The sequence below is a fragment of the Colias eurytheme genome, chromosome 17 (assembly GCF_061535395.1).
Source record: "Colias eurytheme isolate Ceu_HAF_F1 chromosome 17, ilColEury1 Martin Lab GWU primary, whole genome shotgun sequence".
Classification (NCBI taxonomy): Eukaryota; Metazoa; Arthropoda; class Insecta; order Lepidoptera; family Pieridae; genus Colias; species Colias eurytheme.
The window spans coordinates 8,033,926-8,051,926 of NC_142996.1; the positions used below are offsets into that span (position 1 = coordinate 8,033,926).

Here is an 18,001-nt window from a genome sequence, read left to right on the forward strand (position 1 = left end):
TTAGGAGGCGTTAAAAAAATATGTTAAACATTATTTTCCTATAAGATAGTTTAAACGTCAGTAATCTTGATTTTTTACATGTATGTGGCAAATTAAAACTGTAATGAATTTTATACTTTTACAAACTACTATATCACTATCATATTATCTGCTACGAACTGCCCGCACTAGCAAAATTTGACTAGCCTATTTTAATAAGAGGACGAATAAACGGGATAAATAACTACGGGTGTAGGTATTATAAATTATTTTATTATTTACATAAAAACTTAACAAACACTTATTCGTTTAGTTAGAAACTAGAGATCGCTCTAATTAACACTATGTTTAAAAACTAAATATAATCATTTTATTGTATACTTGTGTATTATAACAAAATACCTATGGCTTAATCTCAGAAACCTTACAAATTATAAATTTATGAAATGAGTAAATAATTATTTCCCGAACACCTAATTATTCATTTACATAATATTATATGTACTAACTTTTGGTTACCCTAACTTTTTCCTTTTTTACATTTTTCCAAAAATATATTATGTAGATCAAAAAATAATACCTACGCGTATCCGGTATCACCTACGTTTATAAAAATTTGTTTATTTTTGTAAAATTATAATACATAACAAAAATAAACAAATTTTAGTAAAAGTAAACCATAACGATATTTATTTTATTACTAATCATGGCTCGTTAATTTTTTCAAAATTGGCACAGTTTTTACAAATAGGTATCTATAATTAAATTAAAAAGTTACAAGCGGCTCTGGAGACTGCCATTGCTCAGTGTCTGTATCATCATCAGATTCGCTCGAGAAATTAGCCTGTAAAATAAAACGATTTAGATAAATAAATATTTTTGGATGAGCGTGGTGTTTCTAGAGTTGAAAATATGGAACTAACTTATTTTACTTGCTTATTAACTACATAATAAAAGATAAAAGACGAACTTTGGAAATTTAGTACCAAGCTTTTGTTTTAGTGTAAGAAGGCTCTCCAAAATATATAGAGTATTTTTTTTTTGTAAATTTCTTTGTAAGTTGTGAGTCTTTGTAAATTTTTCTTCTGTTTCTCTATCATTTTAGGTAACTTTCAGAAGGAAAAGTGAATTAAGCTTTATAAAACTTACCCATGGAGTCACTCTACGCCTTCCACCGGATTGCAGTGAAGTGGCCTCAGTTGCCTGCCAAGCCTAAATAATTTTTTTATTAGCGACATACCATATTTTCTTTGTGATTTTTAAGGAAAACAAAAACTGCAAGGAGCAATTATATTGTAAAAATGCACCTCAAAGATATAGAGCCTATGCGACAAGCTACAACGTATTTTTAGCGTTTATAAGCGTAGAATCTCAACTGAAAAATTCACCATATTTTCACCTATTTTCATACAAAATAGTGACTTTGCAATTACTTTCTGAAGTAATAAGTTTAAACCATGCTATGTGATGATTTATTTTGAAATACAAATTTTAAAATTATTCCCAATGATTTTTAACGTTGTAAGAAAATTACAGAAAACCTGAAAAATTCTTACCTGATATGCGTCATTAAAAGCATGTGCAAGGGAGAGAGCAAGCGCCCTCGCCTGTTTCCGTCTCGCGCACACAAACACGTGCACTACGTGCGTCTCGCTCGCACCTCCCGCTGTTTTCCCTTCGACAACTGCGAAGACTCGAGCGTTTGCGGCATCAGCTGAGCAGTAGGAAATCCTGAAAAATGATTCATGATCTTAATTATAGAATAAGAACATTCTAACCTGCTAATATTATAAATGCGAATGTTCTTGAGGATGTATGTTCGTTAATCGTTCAGGGAAAATCCTGTGGATTATATTAATACTTGGCTTTTACAGAAGTAGATTATGTATCAGAATAACTAAATAATTACCTATAAATTGACACACTCAGCACATTTTCCTGTGTATCAGCATCAGACACAATGATTCCTTTGGAACTGATGTCCAGATTTACTTTCTGGAGCTTTTTGTTTGCAGCTGAAAGAATAATTATTATTATAAAACAAATATTATTATGAAACGCAAAGTAGTATTTTATGACCTATCTGTACGCGAAATTTTTTGTCGAAGTATATTACTAACTACTTAGTCGTTTGCCTGGCTCTACCCTGGTTGACCCGAGTTAAAAACATAAATAAGATAGAGCCTATCTCTATCACTCAGTAATAAAGCAATAGCAGCTTCCTAATTATTGCTCTTGGAAAAAAATATAGTTTAAAAAAATGTTGGTGATTCAAAGCATAATAGTACATACTCTTAGCGGTATGCAAAGCGGAGCGAACAGCGAGCGCAGTAGCGGGTGCGGATGCGGCGCGTTCCACAGGCGCGACGCCAGCATATCTCACGTCTATCTGTCCCTTTCCGTTGGATGCGTCGCGCCACCAGCCGTCCCCTTCGCACTCGGCTAGTGCCCATTCTTCGCATAATTCTGGAAAAATATTACATAGGTCCATTGTATAAGGGAATATGTTTTATAAGACTATAAAAGGCTATACATAAGCAGGGCTACTTTGAACTTCCTTTGCCTAGATCTAGGTTTTAACATCCTTTGATTCATTGTTTTTATTCTACCTAGGTAATTATATTCTATTTTTTATTTTCATTCCAAATCAGAGCCATGGTGAAGCCGGGATAGTGATGACAGTCGACAGATAGATTTTCGCATTTATAATATGTATGTATTAAGTATGGCCATGTATGGCCTATGGATTCCAAGACTTTGCCCCGACTTAATAGGATTAGGGTTAGATAATCATAATGCTCATATAACTTAATTTAATGCTGGATAATGAATTATGGAAATATAGGGTAATTGCGCTGGTTTGCCGTCCAGTTTCGGTTTTCGTCCATTTGACTGACCTGCTACAATCACGTGCGTAAAACTTGAATACAAACCTACCTTCCCGCGCAAGTTTGCACTTTTTACGGTCCTTAATGTGTAAGCAACAGTACTATCAACATCAAAATTTGATTTGACAAGAAGAGAGTTCAAAAAATTAACGTAAAAGTGGCCGCTTCCCATCCGTGCCTTGCAGATGTCATCGCGCGAGAGAAAAATTTGCCGGCGAGAAAAGTTCATGGTAAGTTAAATCACTGTTTTAGCTAGTTAACGTAATGTTTTTGGTACGTATGTTTAGTTATAAGCCTATTAAACGCAATTAGAAGTGTTTATCATACTTTTTTTATAATACTCTTCGAAAAATTAAGTGGACGGATACTAGGTTACCAAATTCTCAAAATATTTGGTTTTCGTCCAAGTGGACGAAAACTCAAACAGCTACGTGAATATTTGTTAGGTTCTTTTTACTGTATCGGACCTTTAAAATACTGAATAGTTGCTCCCGAAGTGATCTTTATTGCTATTAGTTTAGATTTTTTGGTTTCCGTCCACTGCTTTGTCAGTGCTGCCAAAATAAAAAAATATTTAAAGAAGTGGACGAAAACTAAATTTAGCTTTAAACGTTTTAGTTTTCGTCCATGAATGAGTATTGGAGTGGACAAAAATTAAAAATGGCTATTCTTTTGCAGTACTTTTCGTCTTTTTTACGTATTGAAAAGTTTTCTATTCAGTATCTTCCTTATAAATAATTGGTGAGGGCCAGAGTTTTGTAGGTACCTAATATTGTCATTCATTCAGTCATGTATCATTCTCCTTATGTGAAGTAGAGTCAATTATTCGTGGCATAAATGGGGGTAGGTCAGACATAATACACTGTATTTTTCTTGATTATCATTCACTTGAGTATCATCTTTTATTCTAGGTCTGTTTTGCCAATGCAATATTTTTTTATTCTACTTACTCAACGTATCCTAAGAAAGATCTTATTGTTTTTAGATGGCCTCGAAGGAGTCTAAGAAAGCTAGAAAAAAAACGCTACGTACACTGAAGAATCTTTAATAAAGGCATCAGTAAGACAATAATGCATAGTTCAGTAAGGTATAGTATATGTAGTTTATTTTAGTAGCTAAAACGTATTATTATGGCTGTGTTTAATATAGTACGTTTCATTTGATAAACAAAGTATTAGAATGAATATTTCTGTTTTTTGATGTAATTTCTCAGTCCTATAATTATTACTTTATTCATTTACATTGTAAGTAACGCATTCCTTTCTTTATTACAAATAATTAATCAGTCATCACTAACGCATATAAAGACTGCCAAGTGCTACATAGATCTCAGTGTTGACTAGTTATATTGATTATTATTAGTAAAACTAAACCTGTAAGGTAGTGAGAAATTGTGATGTTGATTAAATAAAAGTATATATTTACCTGTAATTGGTTTTTAACTTAATAGTTGACCTACCCTCCTTTTTCTACACGGTGGTCGAAAACTAGCTTACACTAGGACGAAAACCAGTTTTTTTGGACGAAAACTAGCATTTACCCTACTTTTGCAGAAAATAATTTAAATAAAAAGATACGTCAAAATGATTTATTTTCACTTAATATTATCTTAAAGAAGACTATATAAGGACTAAATAAAAATATTATATGTTTAAGGAAGGGTGCTCCAAAATATTTATTTCGCATCACAAAGTTGGCAACTCCCATAACTGGACGAAAACCAGCGCAATCACCCTATGATACTAGCTTTCCACCCGCGGCATCGCCCGCGCAGTCAAAGAAAAACCCGCATAGTTCCCGTTCCTGTGGGATTTCCGGGATAAAACCTATCCTATGTCCTTTCTCGGGTATCAAAATATCTCTATACCAAATTTTATGCAAATTGGTTCAGTAGTTAAGGCGTGATTGAGTAACAGACAGACAGACAGAGTTACTTTCGCATTTATAATATTAGTATGGATTAAAACATCAAAAGTCCCTCAATTTATCCAGACACCACTATCATTATCTCAAAACAATTATACCATCCCGATATATAGGTCAATCATTGGGAGACAAATGGGAAATACGCAATAATAATATTGCAATATTATATTATTATATTAATAATATTATAATATATTATATAATATTATAATATTAATATCAATATTCGTTATCAAGCTACGTAGAAAGCGCATCACATCAGTCGCCAGACGATAAGTTAATCATGCAGCTGCTGTTTCCACTGCTGTGATTATCTTATTATTTATTGCCGTTTAATTTCCCGTAATTTATAATTATACTACGCTAGCTTTCCACCCGCGGCTTCGCCCGAGTTTTCAAGGAAAATCCCGTATAGTTCCCATTCCCGTAGGTTTTCCGGGATAAAACCTATCCTATATGTTTATCCAAGTTACCCTCTATATGTGTGCTAAATTTCATTGTAATTGGTTCAGTACTATTTGCGTGAAAGAGTAACAAACATACATACATACATACACATACATACATCCATCCTCACATTTATATAATATTACTTACTACATAGTAGAAATAGAGCGCGGATTCACTCGCGTTATATGCGGTACAAAGAAGCTATGCTTATCCAGATAATAGTTTGCTTTATGACGTTATCTATGTCTCTACCGAATTTTGTTATAGCGAAATAGTAACGAACTGGGGCATCAATTAAAACTTAATTGAAAAGGATATGATATATCTAGGGCAGGTCTGTTAACTTTTCTAGACTGCGATATCGCAGTCTAGAAAAGTTAACAGACCTCACGTAGAGCCAACTATACCAAGCGCCTAACTACAAGCTATGGCTCAACAAACTCTACCTTCTCTATAACTAAAATATGTGACTGTTATTTTACGAAATAGGGACTTATATACTTATAGGTTTGGGACTTTGGGAGCTTCTTGAAGTAGTTTTAAATTTCGTCAAAATTAATGTTATTTTGTACAATGCCTATAGTCTTGACACCTAACAATTTCTTTTTTTACAATATTGATGCTATTGTCCTCAAACATACAGCTGTATAAAAATGTCATGATATTAATTTTTATCCCTTATAACCAAATTAGCCAATCAACAGCTAAGGTAATTTTCTCCACTCTCATTATAGGCTTGCAATAAATCAGGGGGTTTCGTAAAAGCTACGCAAGATAAATATCGATTATAATAATTGTAGAGCCATAGCCGGTAAGGGAACAGCTTTCTACCTCATAGCATTACATGAAATATTAGCATATTAGAAGATATTAAAATCTAATGTATTTCATATTTCTCAATTTTTATTTTATTAATGAACTAGCGACCCGCCCCGGCTTCGCACGGGTGCAATGCTGATACTAAATACACTACAGAAAAACTGTGAACGTTGTATATAAAAACATAGCGACCCGCTCCGGCTTCGCACGGGTATAAAATAGATAGCCGGGCGGCCGGCCGGTACCGCCGCAAACGCTACGTCCCGCAATTTTTAAATCTGTAATATCTTCGAAAATATTCACTTAAATCATACGGTGTAAAGGGCCATATAGATCTATACTAAATGAACAATGTATTCAAGGTATTTAATTTGTTAAGAATTAATGCTGTATTGGTTAAAATCGCATCGAAAATTTGCCATTATTTGTCGTAAAAAGTAAATGACAAAAAAAGTTATTGTGGGTTATCCATAAGAGATAGACATATACCATCGCGGACTTTTCTGTAGATCTTTTCAATGTGTATAATACTTAGTACATTATTTTGATAAAACTCGTAGGGTTTAGCCTGCGTTTGCAATGTAAGCGGAGAAAATGTAATTTTTTACGACATCACATTAGAAATCTCAAAAATAACAGTACTTCTCCACTATTTAATGGATATTATTATACATATAAACCTTCCTCTTGAATCACTCTATCTATTAAAAAAAACCGCATCAAAATCCGTTGCGTAGTTTCAAAGATTTAAGCGTACAAAGGGACATAGGGACATAGGGACAGGGAAAGCGACTTTGTTTTATACTATGTAGTGATGATATGCAATATGTACTGCAAAATCCTTACAGTAGGTATAAGCTATAAGGTACCTATAACTTGTATACGTAGTATATTATTATTAGTCTGTGCTATAACCTACTACAGATAAAATTTTCATTTATGGAATCAATCGCGAAGTTTTCCTGATGTATATTTTCTCTATATATCAAAAAAACTTAATTCTATCAATCTAAATCACCATGAATTCTAGAAAAATATAAACATTCCTCGAAAAGAAAATCGACATTGCCGTATTGTGTGCTTAAAAGCACAAATTAAGAAAATAACGATTTTAATAAAATAATCACCCCAAGTGGTATTAGCTGCGTTCTCCTACTAGATGCAGTTAACGTGTATTTTGACATAATAGGTAACTTTTTGATATTCTATAAAAAATAGGCAAATCTCTGTGGGCAAATCTTTTATAGAATATCAAAAAGTTTTGTAAAATTTCCTACGTATTCACTCGTCATTAATTGATTGGATTTTATTTTAATGCGTACTATTCAAAGTTCTTTATAATATTTGCGCGTTTATCGAACATATCTAGGTCAGACCAAATGATAGCATAAATAGGCCATAGGTCATATATTAGGCGCAAGCTTCACCGCCTCAAACCCGTCTAGCGATAACTCTGATTTAGTTCAATTTATAAACGCGTATTTACTATTTTATCGCGTATTTTTTTTGTCGGTGCGTCTATTTCGATTACATTATCTGAGTGCACTAGGTACATGCCTATAAACGTAATTGTTTAATGCGCAATTTGCGATTTTCGAGAAATTTTTTTAACTTATTTTCTGTTCAAGTAAAATTTTAATATATACTAGCTCACTCCAGCCAGCTAACTCCTGGTCAATGAGAAACATGGATGAATTTCTTTGAAAATCTACGATGAAGTTAGTTATTAGCAACAATGGCTATGACACACTCTCACAATCACATCAAAAAGAAGATTCACAGCGAATAACAGAGTCATACGGAAATCGGAATATGCAACTTTAGTTCAACATTAACAAATCAAAATATTTTTCTATAGTCGCTTAAAGGTCGCGATACACATACGCTATCATCTATATGACGATCTAGATTTTAATAATACCTACATTATGCGGATACGTAAACAATTGCAATTTACGCAATCCCTTTAATCTTATGGTCATCGAACTGCAGTCAATAAATCACTGGATGAAGCTCTTACAGCAGTAACTGTAACGTTCATACACCTTACGATAAACGGATAATGACATTATTAATTACGTTGTATTTTTTCCGGGTGTAATACTTAACTTCTGAACTTTTACTGTAATGTAATATGTTTGTTGCAAGAAAACAGATGTTGATTACTTTATGATATTGATTTTATGAATGAGCTAGCAAAACGTTAGTTGCGATAGAAATCATTGAAATTTATACGATGGATTAAGTATAATTTTTTAATCACTCAACTTTTAAGACACACCTAGTAAATCTGGCTCGTAAGATCCAAATATTTATTGTTTACTAGACGATCCAACCAACGTTAATCTACCAGGGCAAAAAAATTAAAAATAGTTTCTTCACGAATTTTTTAATAAAAATCGTTAGTTCAAAATCATCAAATCATAACAAAAATCCTTTCAAATTTTTCTATTTATGTATTTATCTCCTCTCTTATGTAGGTATAAATAAAAAAGTTCTTTATCAATAACGTTAGATCTTAAATAGGTATTCTGTAGAATATCTAGTTAAGAGTTAAGACTAGCGTAGAATTTAAATGATACTGGAAGCAATATAACATAAACACGTAAAGGCTATTTAATATGCAAAATAACATTTCTATTACTCGAAACTATAGGAATTTGATGCAATTATGAAAATTAGTTCTTGAAAGCTACAGTAATGTCGCACTTTATTCGTAGTAAATTACCGAGTAGGCTCCACTGCGTTTAATGTAATGATTTCCAATGAAAAGTTAAGGGGCTTAGAAGAGCTAAACGAGGCAAAACTCGAGTTTTATAATGCTTTAAAGTATATGATTAACTGTAGTAAAAAATCTCAGACAAATATATGATATTCTTCAGGATATATACTAGTTAGATATCGTGCTGAAAACACAATACAACTTATTTTACTCGATAGAAAAAAATCACAAAGGTACCTCTAAAAAAATCTTTTGATACTTAAAAACCATACTAAACTACATGCAATCATTCTGTTTTTACGGCAAATAATTCTACAAGCAACATACTAAAAAAACTTCGTTTTATTTTTTTAGTCCAATCAATAGATTTCGTGTAAATCGCAAATTCTTATTCCCAAACCAAAAACGTACGCATGTGTGCGTGAACCGCCTGTGTACCGACACTACCGGCCGAGGCCTGTTAACCACTAACCGTCGTCGATTGTGTTAATGTGTGCGCGAGTCACTCAATTTCAGCTAGCTCTTGTAATCCTCTTAATAACAAGGTTCGTGAAATGTATTCATTATATTTTTTTAATCTTTATATCATATTAAAAAGTAACAACATGAATTATTATCCTGCCATATTTTCCTGAATGGAATAAGTGTTTAATTCACTCCTCACGGCCTCACCACTGAATTACCCGTAGTATTAGAGTATTTACCAGGAGAACACTTCATGAATTTTCTCTACAATTTTATTTTCATGAATCGATCCACATCCAAGATCCTACTAAAAAAAATCGACTGGACAAAGTCCAAAAATAAGTAAGTATTAGCAATTAGCATTAGTTACCTAAGTATCTAATAAATATTGTTGGTACTTTTAAAATTATTTGTGCTTCTACTATTTTAACAGTTATTTTCGCTATAATTAAAAAAATCAATAACGAAATTTTTTATAATAGGCAGCGAGCAAAAAATAACCACTTTTTATAATAGCCACTTTCTAATACTAACTAGATTACTACCTATAATATTCTTATTTTAATATTGTAGACACTGTTAACATGTACGGATACAGACATGACGGGTTTTTTCTCTTCACAAGAATGAGTGTAAGGTGTGGTGCTTAGTGAGATCTAATTCCTAAGTAATTAGAGTGAAATCTGCCCGTGTTGTAAAGCCTTAATAAAATCTTATATGGCGCGAAGAAAATATTACCGTGAACTGCACAAGTAGAGCGAAAGGTCCTGATTTAATGAAAAATCTTAATGTAGAGTCTTACGTTAATTTATGTTAAAAAATTATCTTAAATTTTATAACGTTACTTTTTAAATAAACTAACTAAAAAAAAATGTTAACCACGAATATATGGTTTAGTTATATATTCTTCCGTATTTCAAATAACAAGGAAAATGATGATTTCCTGAAAACTGAAATACTAAATTGAAACAAATACTTACTTTTGTGCTTCGAATTATTTTTCCACATTCTTCGTAAAAGGGTTGTCATTGTAACTATATTTAATCTGTGCAAAAGCGACGGTCAACTTTTCCCGCGCACGGTCCCCAGATAACTGCAATGATGCTGCGTACTCAGTAGTACAACCCCTACTTAGCACAACGAGATCATTTACAATATGTATTACATTAAACGACTCAATAATCGATATTACATTAATCATTTAGTTAAGGTAAATGAACCATGTATTATATTTCCTCCTTAACTTCTGATTATTTATTAATTAAATATAATTAAAGTTTCCTCACTCCTGATTATATTAATTTTTTGTGAATTTTACTAATAATTTATTTCTAATTAACTATTTTGGCTCATTGGTCCAGTGCTTAGCGAGTGAACGCAGGTCCTAGTGGTCCTTCGGTTTCCTAGGTTCTAGCAGGACACAGAAGACGTTAAGAAAATCAATCATCCAAATTTCAAACAGATGAATACTACCATTATTGGGTCCATGATACTACTCACACACCTCTACAGACTACACATCAGGGGATACGGGACTTCCAAAAAAATTTTTTTTTTATATTTATAGGGTTCTATATCAATCTCCATAGGTACCTACTTAAAAGTAAATAAGAGATACATATATAAAATTAATGTTTACGAAAGCGCGTGACCTACCACACTACAGCTCTTGCCGCCTATATTGTAATCGAATGATATATTATGGATATTTTATTGTTTTCTGTCTGACAAAACGAGAGAGATCAGAGAAAGAGCCAAGAATTTGGTCAATTGCAGTCTACAGGTGATCCATAAACCGAACAAGAAAAAAAATTTAATCATCGTACCTAAGTATGAGACAATTTTCCTACCTAACTAGGTAGTTACATATATTGTTAAATATTGGAGAAGTTTTATTTTATTTCATAACTAACTACTTATGTAATGTGTTGTTTTAAGGATTTACGAACTTATTAAGTGTACATTAATTAACTTCTCCATACGCTCTTATTCAACTCGAAACATTAGGTAAAAAATTAAGAGTTGAGACTACAACGCCATCTACAAGCAAATAGCAAGCATGTTGCGTTAAACTTGAACTTGCTAATTTATTAAATTAGGAGCTCGAAAATAATCGTTTATGTTCTAATTGAGTATAATTACTGTATTAAGGAAAATAATACTCTATTAAGCATAATATTTTACATTTTGAAGTGAGAATAATTGTTAGTATACTTTTAAAAACTGCTAGAAATCTACAATTGGATAGAATCCTAATTTCATACAACATCATCTGTAAAATACTATTTAATAATTATATTACACCTACTGCAATTGTAAGAAGTTCATATAAAGTTGAATATGAACAGTTAAATTCAAATGTACTACGCAAATGTGAACCTGATGCAAGTGTCTACATTACGGTCGTCATTTCTGATGCAACATGGGAGCTTTGCTGCAAAGTCGACTGTCGAGTCACAGATTAGAGAATAGTTACTTCGTAACAGATACATCACTCCCATACAAAAGCTAAAATACCTACGCTATATTTACCTACAAAATGCGCCGCAACTCGGCTGTAGTAAGAAATGTACTCTACGAACACGCATCGAGAAGCGAGTTTCCCGCGCACGCCGCGTGATTGCGTCATCAAACGAAAACTTTAGGGTTGTACCGAGCGCGTAAATTAAACACAGAGTTGCTGAAACACTTAATTTTTTATTGTTAATTATATTTGTTACATTATACAATAAAAAAAATGAAATCTTATTGATAGTAGCTGTTGTTTCCTTCGGTTTCACCCGCGTGGACCCGCTATATGTGTCTCCTGGATAAAAAGTAGTGGTAGGTTTGTTCCTGTTTAGGCAATTGAAAAAAAGACAATTCCTTGTTATTCACTCTTGAACTCCGACACCCGTCCACATCGCAAAAACCGGGCATCTTGGTAGCGAGCGCGGGAAACGTGACGCGGGTGCGCAGTCTCGCGTGTGCCAACCAACTGCCGCTTGGGTCGGTACCGACCTACTGTGCGGTAGGCACTTATAGCGCGACCTTGAGCGAGTGACGGAGGCCTGGTCGAGTGTCGACCCCAACTCACTTTTTGCTACCAAATAATTACGAATTAATGTATAACGCCGTGTTCGGAAATGCCAATAATTGCATAGTTATAGGGCACTTGATTTTCCTTATTACACCTATAGCAATTTTCTTATTATGAATATAATTATTATTATGAAATCTATATAATATTGTGTAAAGAATTGGAAGAATTTGTTTTCAGAACGAGTTTATCTCAGATACTACATGACCAATTTCAAAAATTATTTCACCGTTGGTTATGTAATCCTTTAGTGCCACAGAGCAAGTAATTTACATTTAGTGCTACAGGTTTATAGGTAGGTACAAAGGTAGGTACTTACGCGTATTTACAAACTATACATAGCCAGAACGCAACCATAGGAAACTGCTCGTGTATACTTTGTAATGCTGTTTTTAAGTTTGTTATTACAAAATATACACGAATTTTGCGTACTGATCGTGTATAATTTGTAACGCGAATGCTTGCTTCTTCGTTCCAAACTATACACGATCCTACTACACCACTTACGCTTGAGCGAAATAATAAATAGGCGTAGGCAATCAAAGACTTGTACAGCTATATCTATCTACTTTTATTCTTCTTGATTGATTCAGTAAAATATGGAATAAAAATATTATTAGGTGAGCTTAGAAAAATAAATAGGTAGGTAACCATCGAGATAGAATGTACTACGTACTAGAGAGGCGATCGCTACTACACTCTCTTTAACACGAGCTAGAGGTAAGAATCACAAGTCTCTTTAGTCTGTGTCGGACTGTGCCCCCCGCTTGCCGCGTCAACACGTGTTATTGCTCTGTTCAAAATGCCTTCGTGTTTGCTTAGATATTGTTTTAACAGTTCCCATAATACAAACAAAGCCCGAGGAGTGACTTTTCACCAGTAAGTTTCCTTATTATGAGTAAGTCATGCATTTTACTAATATTGTTATCATTTTGCGAAAAATCACCACGCGTTCTGCGTTTCGCGCCATTTTTCATAGACTAACAGCACAGACGTGACACTATCGATGAGTCTGTTAAAAAAATGTAACTGGATTTTTTTAACTATGTATATACAATATCTACTAGGAAAGATTACCGTGGTGTAGTACCTAAATATTTATACTTTTACCCGACTACGCAAAGTAAAACGGTAGGTTATATTAAGTAATATTTATTTATTTACCTATTTTTATTTATTAAAAAAAGCCTAATCAATAGTTGTTCCAATAGGATTTATAAATTATTATGCACAACAATTACAAATAAACACAACATTCACAGAAACTAATACAGTAAAAGTTCCTTAATCGCGCTTCCTTTATTCGTGTTTTCACTATTCGCGGATTAAAAAAATGCGACCCAATTTCTATATTCACGACTAAAAATTTTTTTTATTCGCGGATTTAATAAGTACATACATAATAATAAAATTATTCCAATAGGTATCTTACCCAATATCCTTGTCAAATGGACTAATAAGAAAGTAAAATAGATCTTATAACAAGTTTGCCTAAAGTACATAATATTATGTTCTTAAATGATATCGCCGAGGCCTTTGACACAAGCCGCCTTTGTCGCAAGCCACCTCTGCAGCGATTGATGTTTTTGAGAATGTAAATAAACAGAATGGAAGCAACCTTATAACTCAATAAATAAAGTATATTTTTAAATGTAGTTCCGTTTATAGTAAAGTTACAAAAATTGTGATCGAGTAAGGGGGCGTCCATAAATTACGTGAGGTGTTTTTTAAAATTTTCTGCACCTCCCTCCCCCCCTGGTGAGATGTCGTGAGAATTTATTCAACCCCTCCCCCATCCTCGAATCTCGCGTGAGATTTTTCAAAATGTGAGTTTCTTATACGTAAACGCCATCAACATTGAATCATCGTATCCATTTAAATTACATCATGAAGCAAAAACTGATAAAACTATTGATTACTACACAAAACGACAAAAGCTTAATAAATTGATATTATTTAAAGGAAATTAAAATACATAGTTTAATATAAAATCCTCGTTTTATTAATTCCCTAGTATCAGTACCACCAGATAGTACCGAGTAAACAGATTGCACAATGTGTCGCATCTGCACGCATTGCTTAATCTTTGAACTTGAAGCCACGCCTCGCTCGTTCCACACGTACCCCACCACATCGGCCGCGCGCAATGTTTTTGTTTGGAATAACCCCTCTAGTAATATATCTCGATGTAGGTAACAGATATAAGGGTTACTTATGGGTTAGGTTAGGTTCGTGGTTTTTTTAACTACACAAAAATAGCCGTCGCCTCGCAACCGTCTTCTTCTGGACTTAATAGATTCTTACATTTTAGCACTATTGTCAATTGTAAGTCGTGCAGTATAGTCGGGAACGAAGACACAAGCATCCTCGATACAAAAAATATACCATCAGTACGCAACATTACATACACAATACACATGCATTTTAATAATAGATTTCAAAACAGTAACACAATAATATAAACGCGAGCAATGGAAAGACGCCGCGCTTACTCCGAAACATACACGATTAGTCCGCATGCGTACTGGCGCTGTATATTTTGGAGCGCTATTCTTACTTACTTCACTACAAAGTATACGCGAGTACTTGCGTACTGCTGTTGTATAGATTGGAAGAACTTTGTGAAAAAGTTATTTCCAAACTATACGTGATTAGTTTCACACCGTTGCGTACTGGCCTTGTATAGTTTGGAAAGACGCGGTACTTACCTATAGAAAGAACTGCACAATTATGATTTTCGAGAATAGGATCTCGAATATGATGCTAATATGATGAAAGTGCGTTCAGCGTTAGCTAACAAAATTAATTAAAATCGTTTAGTTACGTCTTAAATACAGAAATGCATAATACAGACTACACTAATTATGAAGTTAACCTTTTGAACGCCAATGACATCTATAGATGTCATGCGCAATCGTGCCCTGTGCGCCAGCGACACCTATACATGCCAAGAAACAGATCATAGATAAATACAAAATAAACATATTAAACCTTTACTTTTACGTGTTTTATTTATACAGTTTATGAACTGAATCCCCAGTTATTACATAATTGTACACAGTAAACAAAATTGCCAAGTAGTTATTCAAATATTTGATGACAAAAAATAACTTAATTAATGGCTAAAAAAGCATGTTCTCTCGCGCCAATGACATGTATACGTGCCTACTAGTGATGTAGTGTAATATTCAAGTAACTTCATTAAAATTTCAGCGAAATTACTCTAATTCGCTTAATTTTTGTAATAACTACAAAAAAAATATATAAGCTTAGTCACTGAGAAAAAAGGTAAATACTACATTCTTTGGTATAATACCATATTGTCTATATTGTGGATATTGTTGATTTGAATATTTTCCTTTTCGCCAATCATGCGCATCCCTAGCACAGTATCGATATGCAATCCCTTCTGCGCCATTGACATGAATAGATGTCGGACTGGTGACGTCGTAAGCGCGTGCCGTGTTGTTAAGTGCGGAAAGTTGTAAAAATATTTTATCGAGTATTGCCGAGAGTGTGAGTGCCTTTATTAGAATATTCTTATGATACAAATTGTCGCTATGTCATATCAAAATATGGTAATTGACCTAAATAGGTACCTACATATAATTAGTATTTGTAATAACTCAAGTATTAAACTAAATGATTGGAAAATAAATATGTAGTTTTAGAGCTATCCCTTTATTTAAAGGTAATAGTTGTTTTGATATTTACAAATAAACACTCCACAATAATACCTATAGTTCATATAAACTTAATAAATAAACTCGATAAGTTACAATAACATACAGCTACACATCCCTAATCAGAAGCGAGAGATTATAAAAAAAAGGATGGTTGCCCGCGCCATTGGCATGTATACATGCCAATGGGGCGTAACTGATAGAGAATAGTGCTGTAACTTGCTGCAATTTTATATGTATTTTTGTATCTCAAAAGGTTGATTTTTTTTGTTGATAGTTGCTATTTAATGTGGTCTTAAGTTTTTACAGTAGGAGATGGGGTTAAATAAATATTATTTTTGTGTTATAAGCTGTTTATTCAAATATTCAGACGTGAATTATTATGTTTATCGATAACATTTTGGAATCCCTACTATTTTCAAGGTTATCTCATTGAATTTGTGGCTTGGCGTGGAGGGCACGGCGATGCGTTTTTGCTCTGGCGGTCAAAAGGTTAAATTTTGACTTCCCTAAGAAGTCGAAGATGTTTCGAATCTCTACTATAAAAATAATGTAATTTAAATCTGTTCAGCCGTTCTTGAGTTACGAATGGTGTAACTAATATGAATTTCTAATAATAATTTACGTATCTATAGATATCTAGATTAAAGAGGTAGATAATTAGGGTATTTAACTTCCAGAAACAAATAAATTTTGAAATTTCATTGTTAGGAAGGTCTTTGTTAAAAAAATACAAAAGAAACACTAAATAAAGCGTAACATAAAGCCTCGTTAATTTTATATTTAATAAAATAAAAACATGGCATTAAATCACATTCAAAATATCAACCAAAACCAATGCAATTTCTCAATGGTGAAGCAAGAAAGGTTTTATTTATGAATAGGTACATTAATAAAACACAAATATATAAACCTCATTTATATACTTACAAATAATAAAACAACACATTCTTAGAAATTATAAAACAATATAGATTTCAAGTGACTGAAATAATCATGTTAATTGGAAATGGGAAATTATGCAGAATTAACCGAAATTTATACAATTTTAGGTTTCAAATTTTTATCCATTACATAGTTAAATTAAGTACAAATGAGTAGTGTCAGAAATGAAAAGAAAATGTGAAAGAATAAGTAAAAAAATATTTGTTACATTGTTAAAGGTTTGCATAAAGATTGAAACATGTCTATGATGATTATAAAGGGTTCATATTTCTTTTTCCAAATATTTGTTGATTTGGATAGACCTTCATAACAAACTTTTTCATGTACAGTTTTCCCAAAGAAATATAAATGGATCAAACATAAGTACACAACAAAATACAAAATATTTGAAATAAAAAAAATTGTAAGTATTGTGATACACAATGATGATAAACAATTATATTTATTTGTTTACAGTCTGAAATAGTTAATAAATCAATGAAAATTGTCATTTAGGTATTGTAATTTAAGTATATTAAATTTGTATTGTCAAAAACAATTCTTTATTAACAAAGTTTTTCATACTTACACACATAGTCTGTTAAAATCTCTCAGTAAATCAAATGTCACACACTAAGGCGATATTAACCTGATCTTATGGAAATAGATCATGATTAAATTTAATTCAAAATTTGCATATGTATGGCACTACAATTTTGCCACAATTTTTAAAGTGTCCAAATATGAAAAATACAAATATGTACTAACTTTGAGCACATAGTAGCCAGAAAATTTACAATTTTGATTTTAATTAACATGATACACAATTTGAATTTGAATATTGAAATAAGGACCAGAATTGTTTCAAGTGTTGCTTGTAAAATATATATTTAATTTATTTTTCAAATATCTTAAGGATAAATGTTATAATTTATGCTTATTTCCATAATTTATATAAAATCTGTTTTATTGCTACAATATCATAATCAATGTTAATTAGTCTTTCCATTTATATGATAACTTAACATAGATCTTACTTAGTCCTTAAATACAGGCAGCCTGTTTT

General features: G+C 32.5%; 1 protein-coding gene across 1 annotated transcript; it reads right to left on the bottom strand.

Moving 5' to 3' along the window:
- Positions 1-236: 236 nt before the first annotated feature.
- Positions 237-10,387, bottom strand: LOC149901349 (low density lipoprotein receptor adapter protein 1-like). Its single transcript, XM_090111562.1, has 6 exons — positions 10,230-10,387; positions 2,272-2,445; positions 1,889-1,994; positions 1,536-1,710; positions 1,129-1,191; positions 237-823 (listed from the first exon to the last, which is right to left on the bottom strand). The coding sequence occupies exons 1-6, from the start codon at positions 10,276-10,278 to the stop codon at positions 746-748; spliced, it is 645 nt and encodes a 214-aa protein (XP_089967688.1). The 5' UTR covers positions 10,279-10,387; the 3' UTR covers positions 237-745.
- Between the last annotated feature and the right edge of the window lie 7,614 nt (positions 10,388-18,001).

What these genes read in the sequence shown, in the direction of transcription:
- LOC149901349 (XM_090111562.1), bottom strand. Translation starts at nt 10,278, where the DNA reads ATGACAACCCTTTTACGAAGAATGTGGAAAAATAATTCGAAGCACAAA. An exon ending in CTGAGTGTGTCAATTTATAG is followed by an intron (nt 1,711 to 1,888) that starts GTAATTATTTAG and finishes ATCATTTTTCAG; the next exon opens with GATTTCCTACTGCTCAGCTG. An exon ending in CTTTTAATGACGCATATCAG is followed by an intron (nt 1,192 to 1,535) that starts GTAAGAATTTTT and finishes AAAATTATTTAG; the next exon opens with GCTTGGCAGGCAACTGAGGC.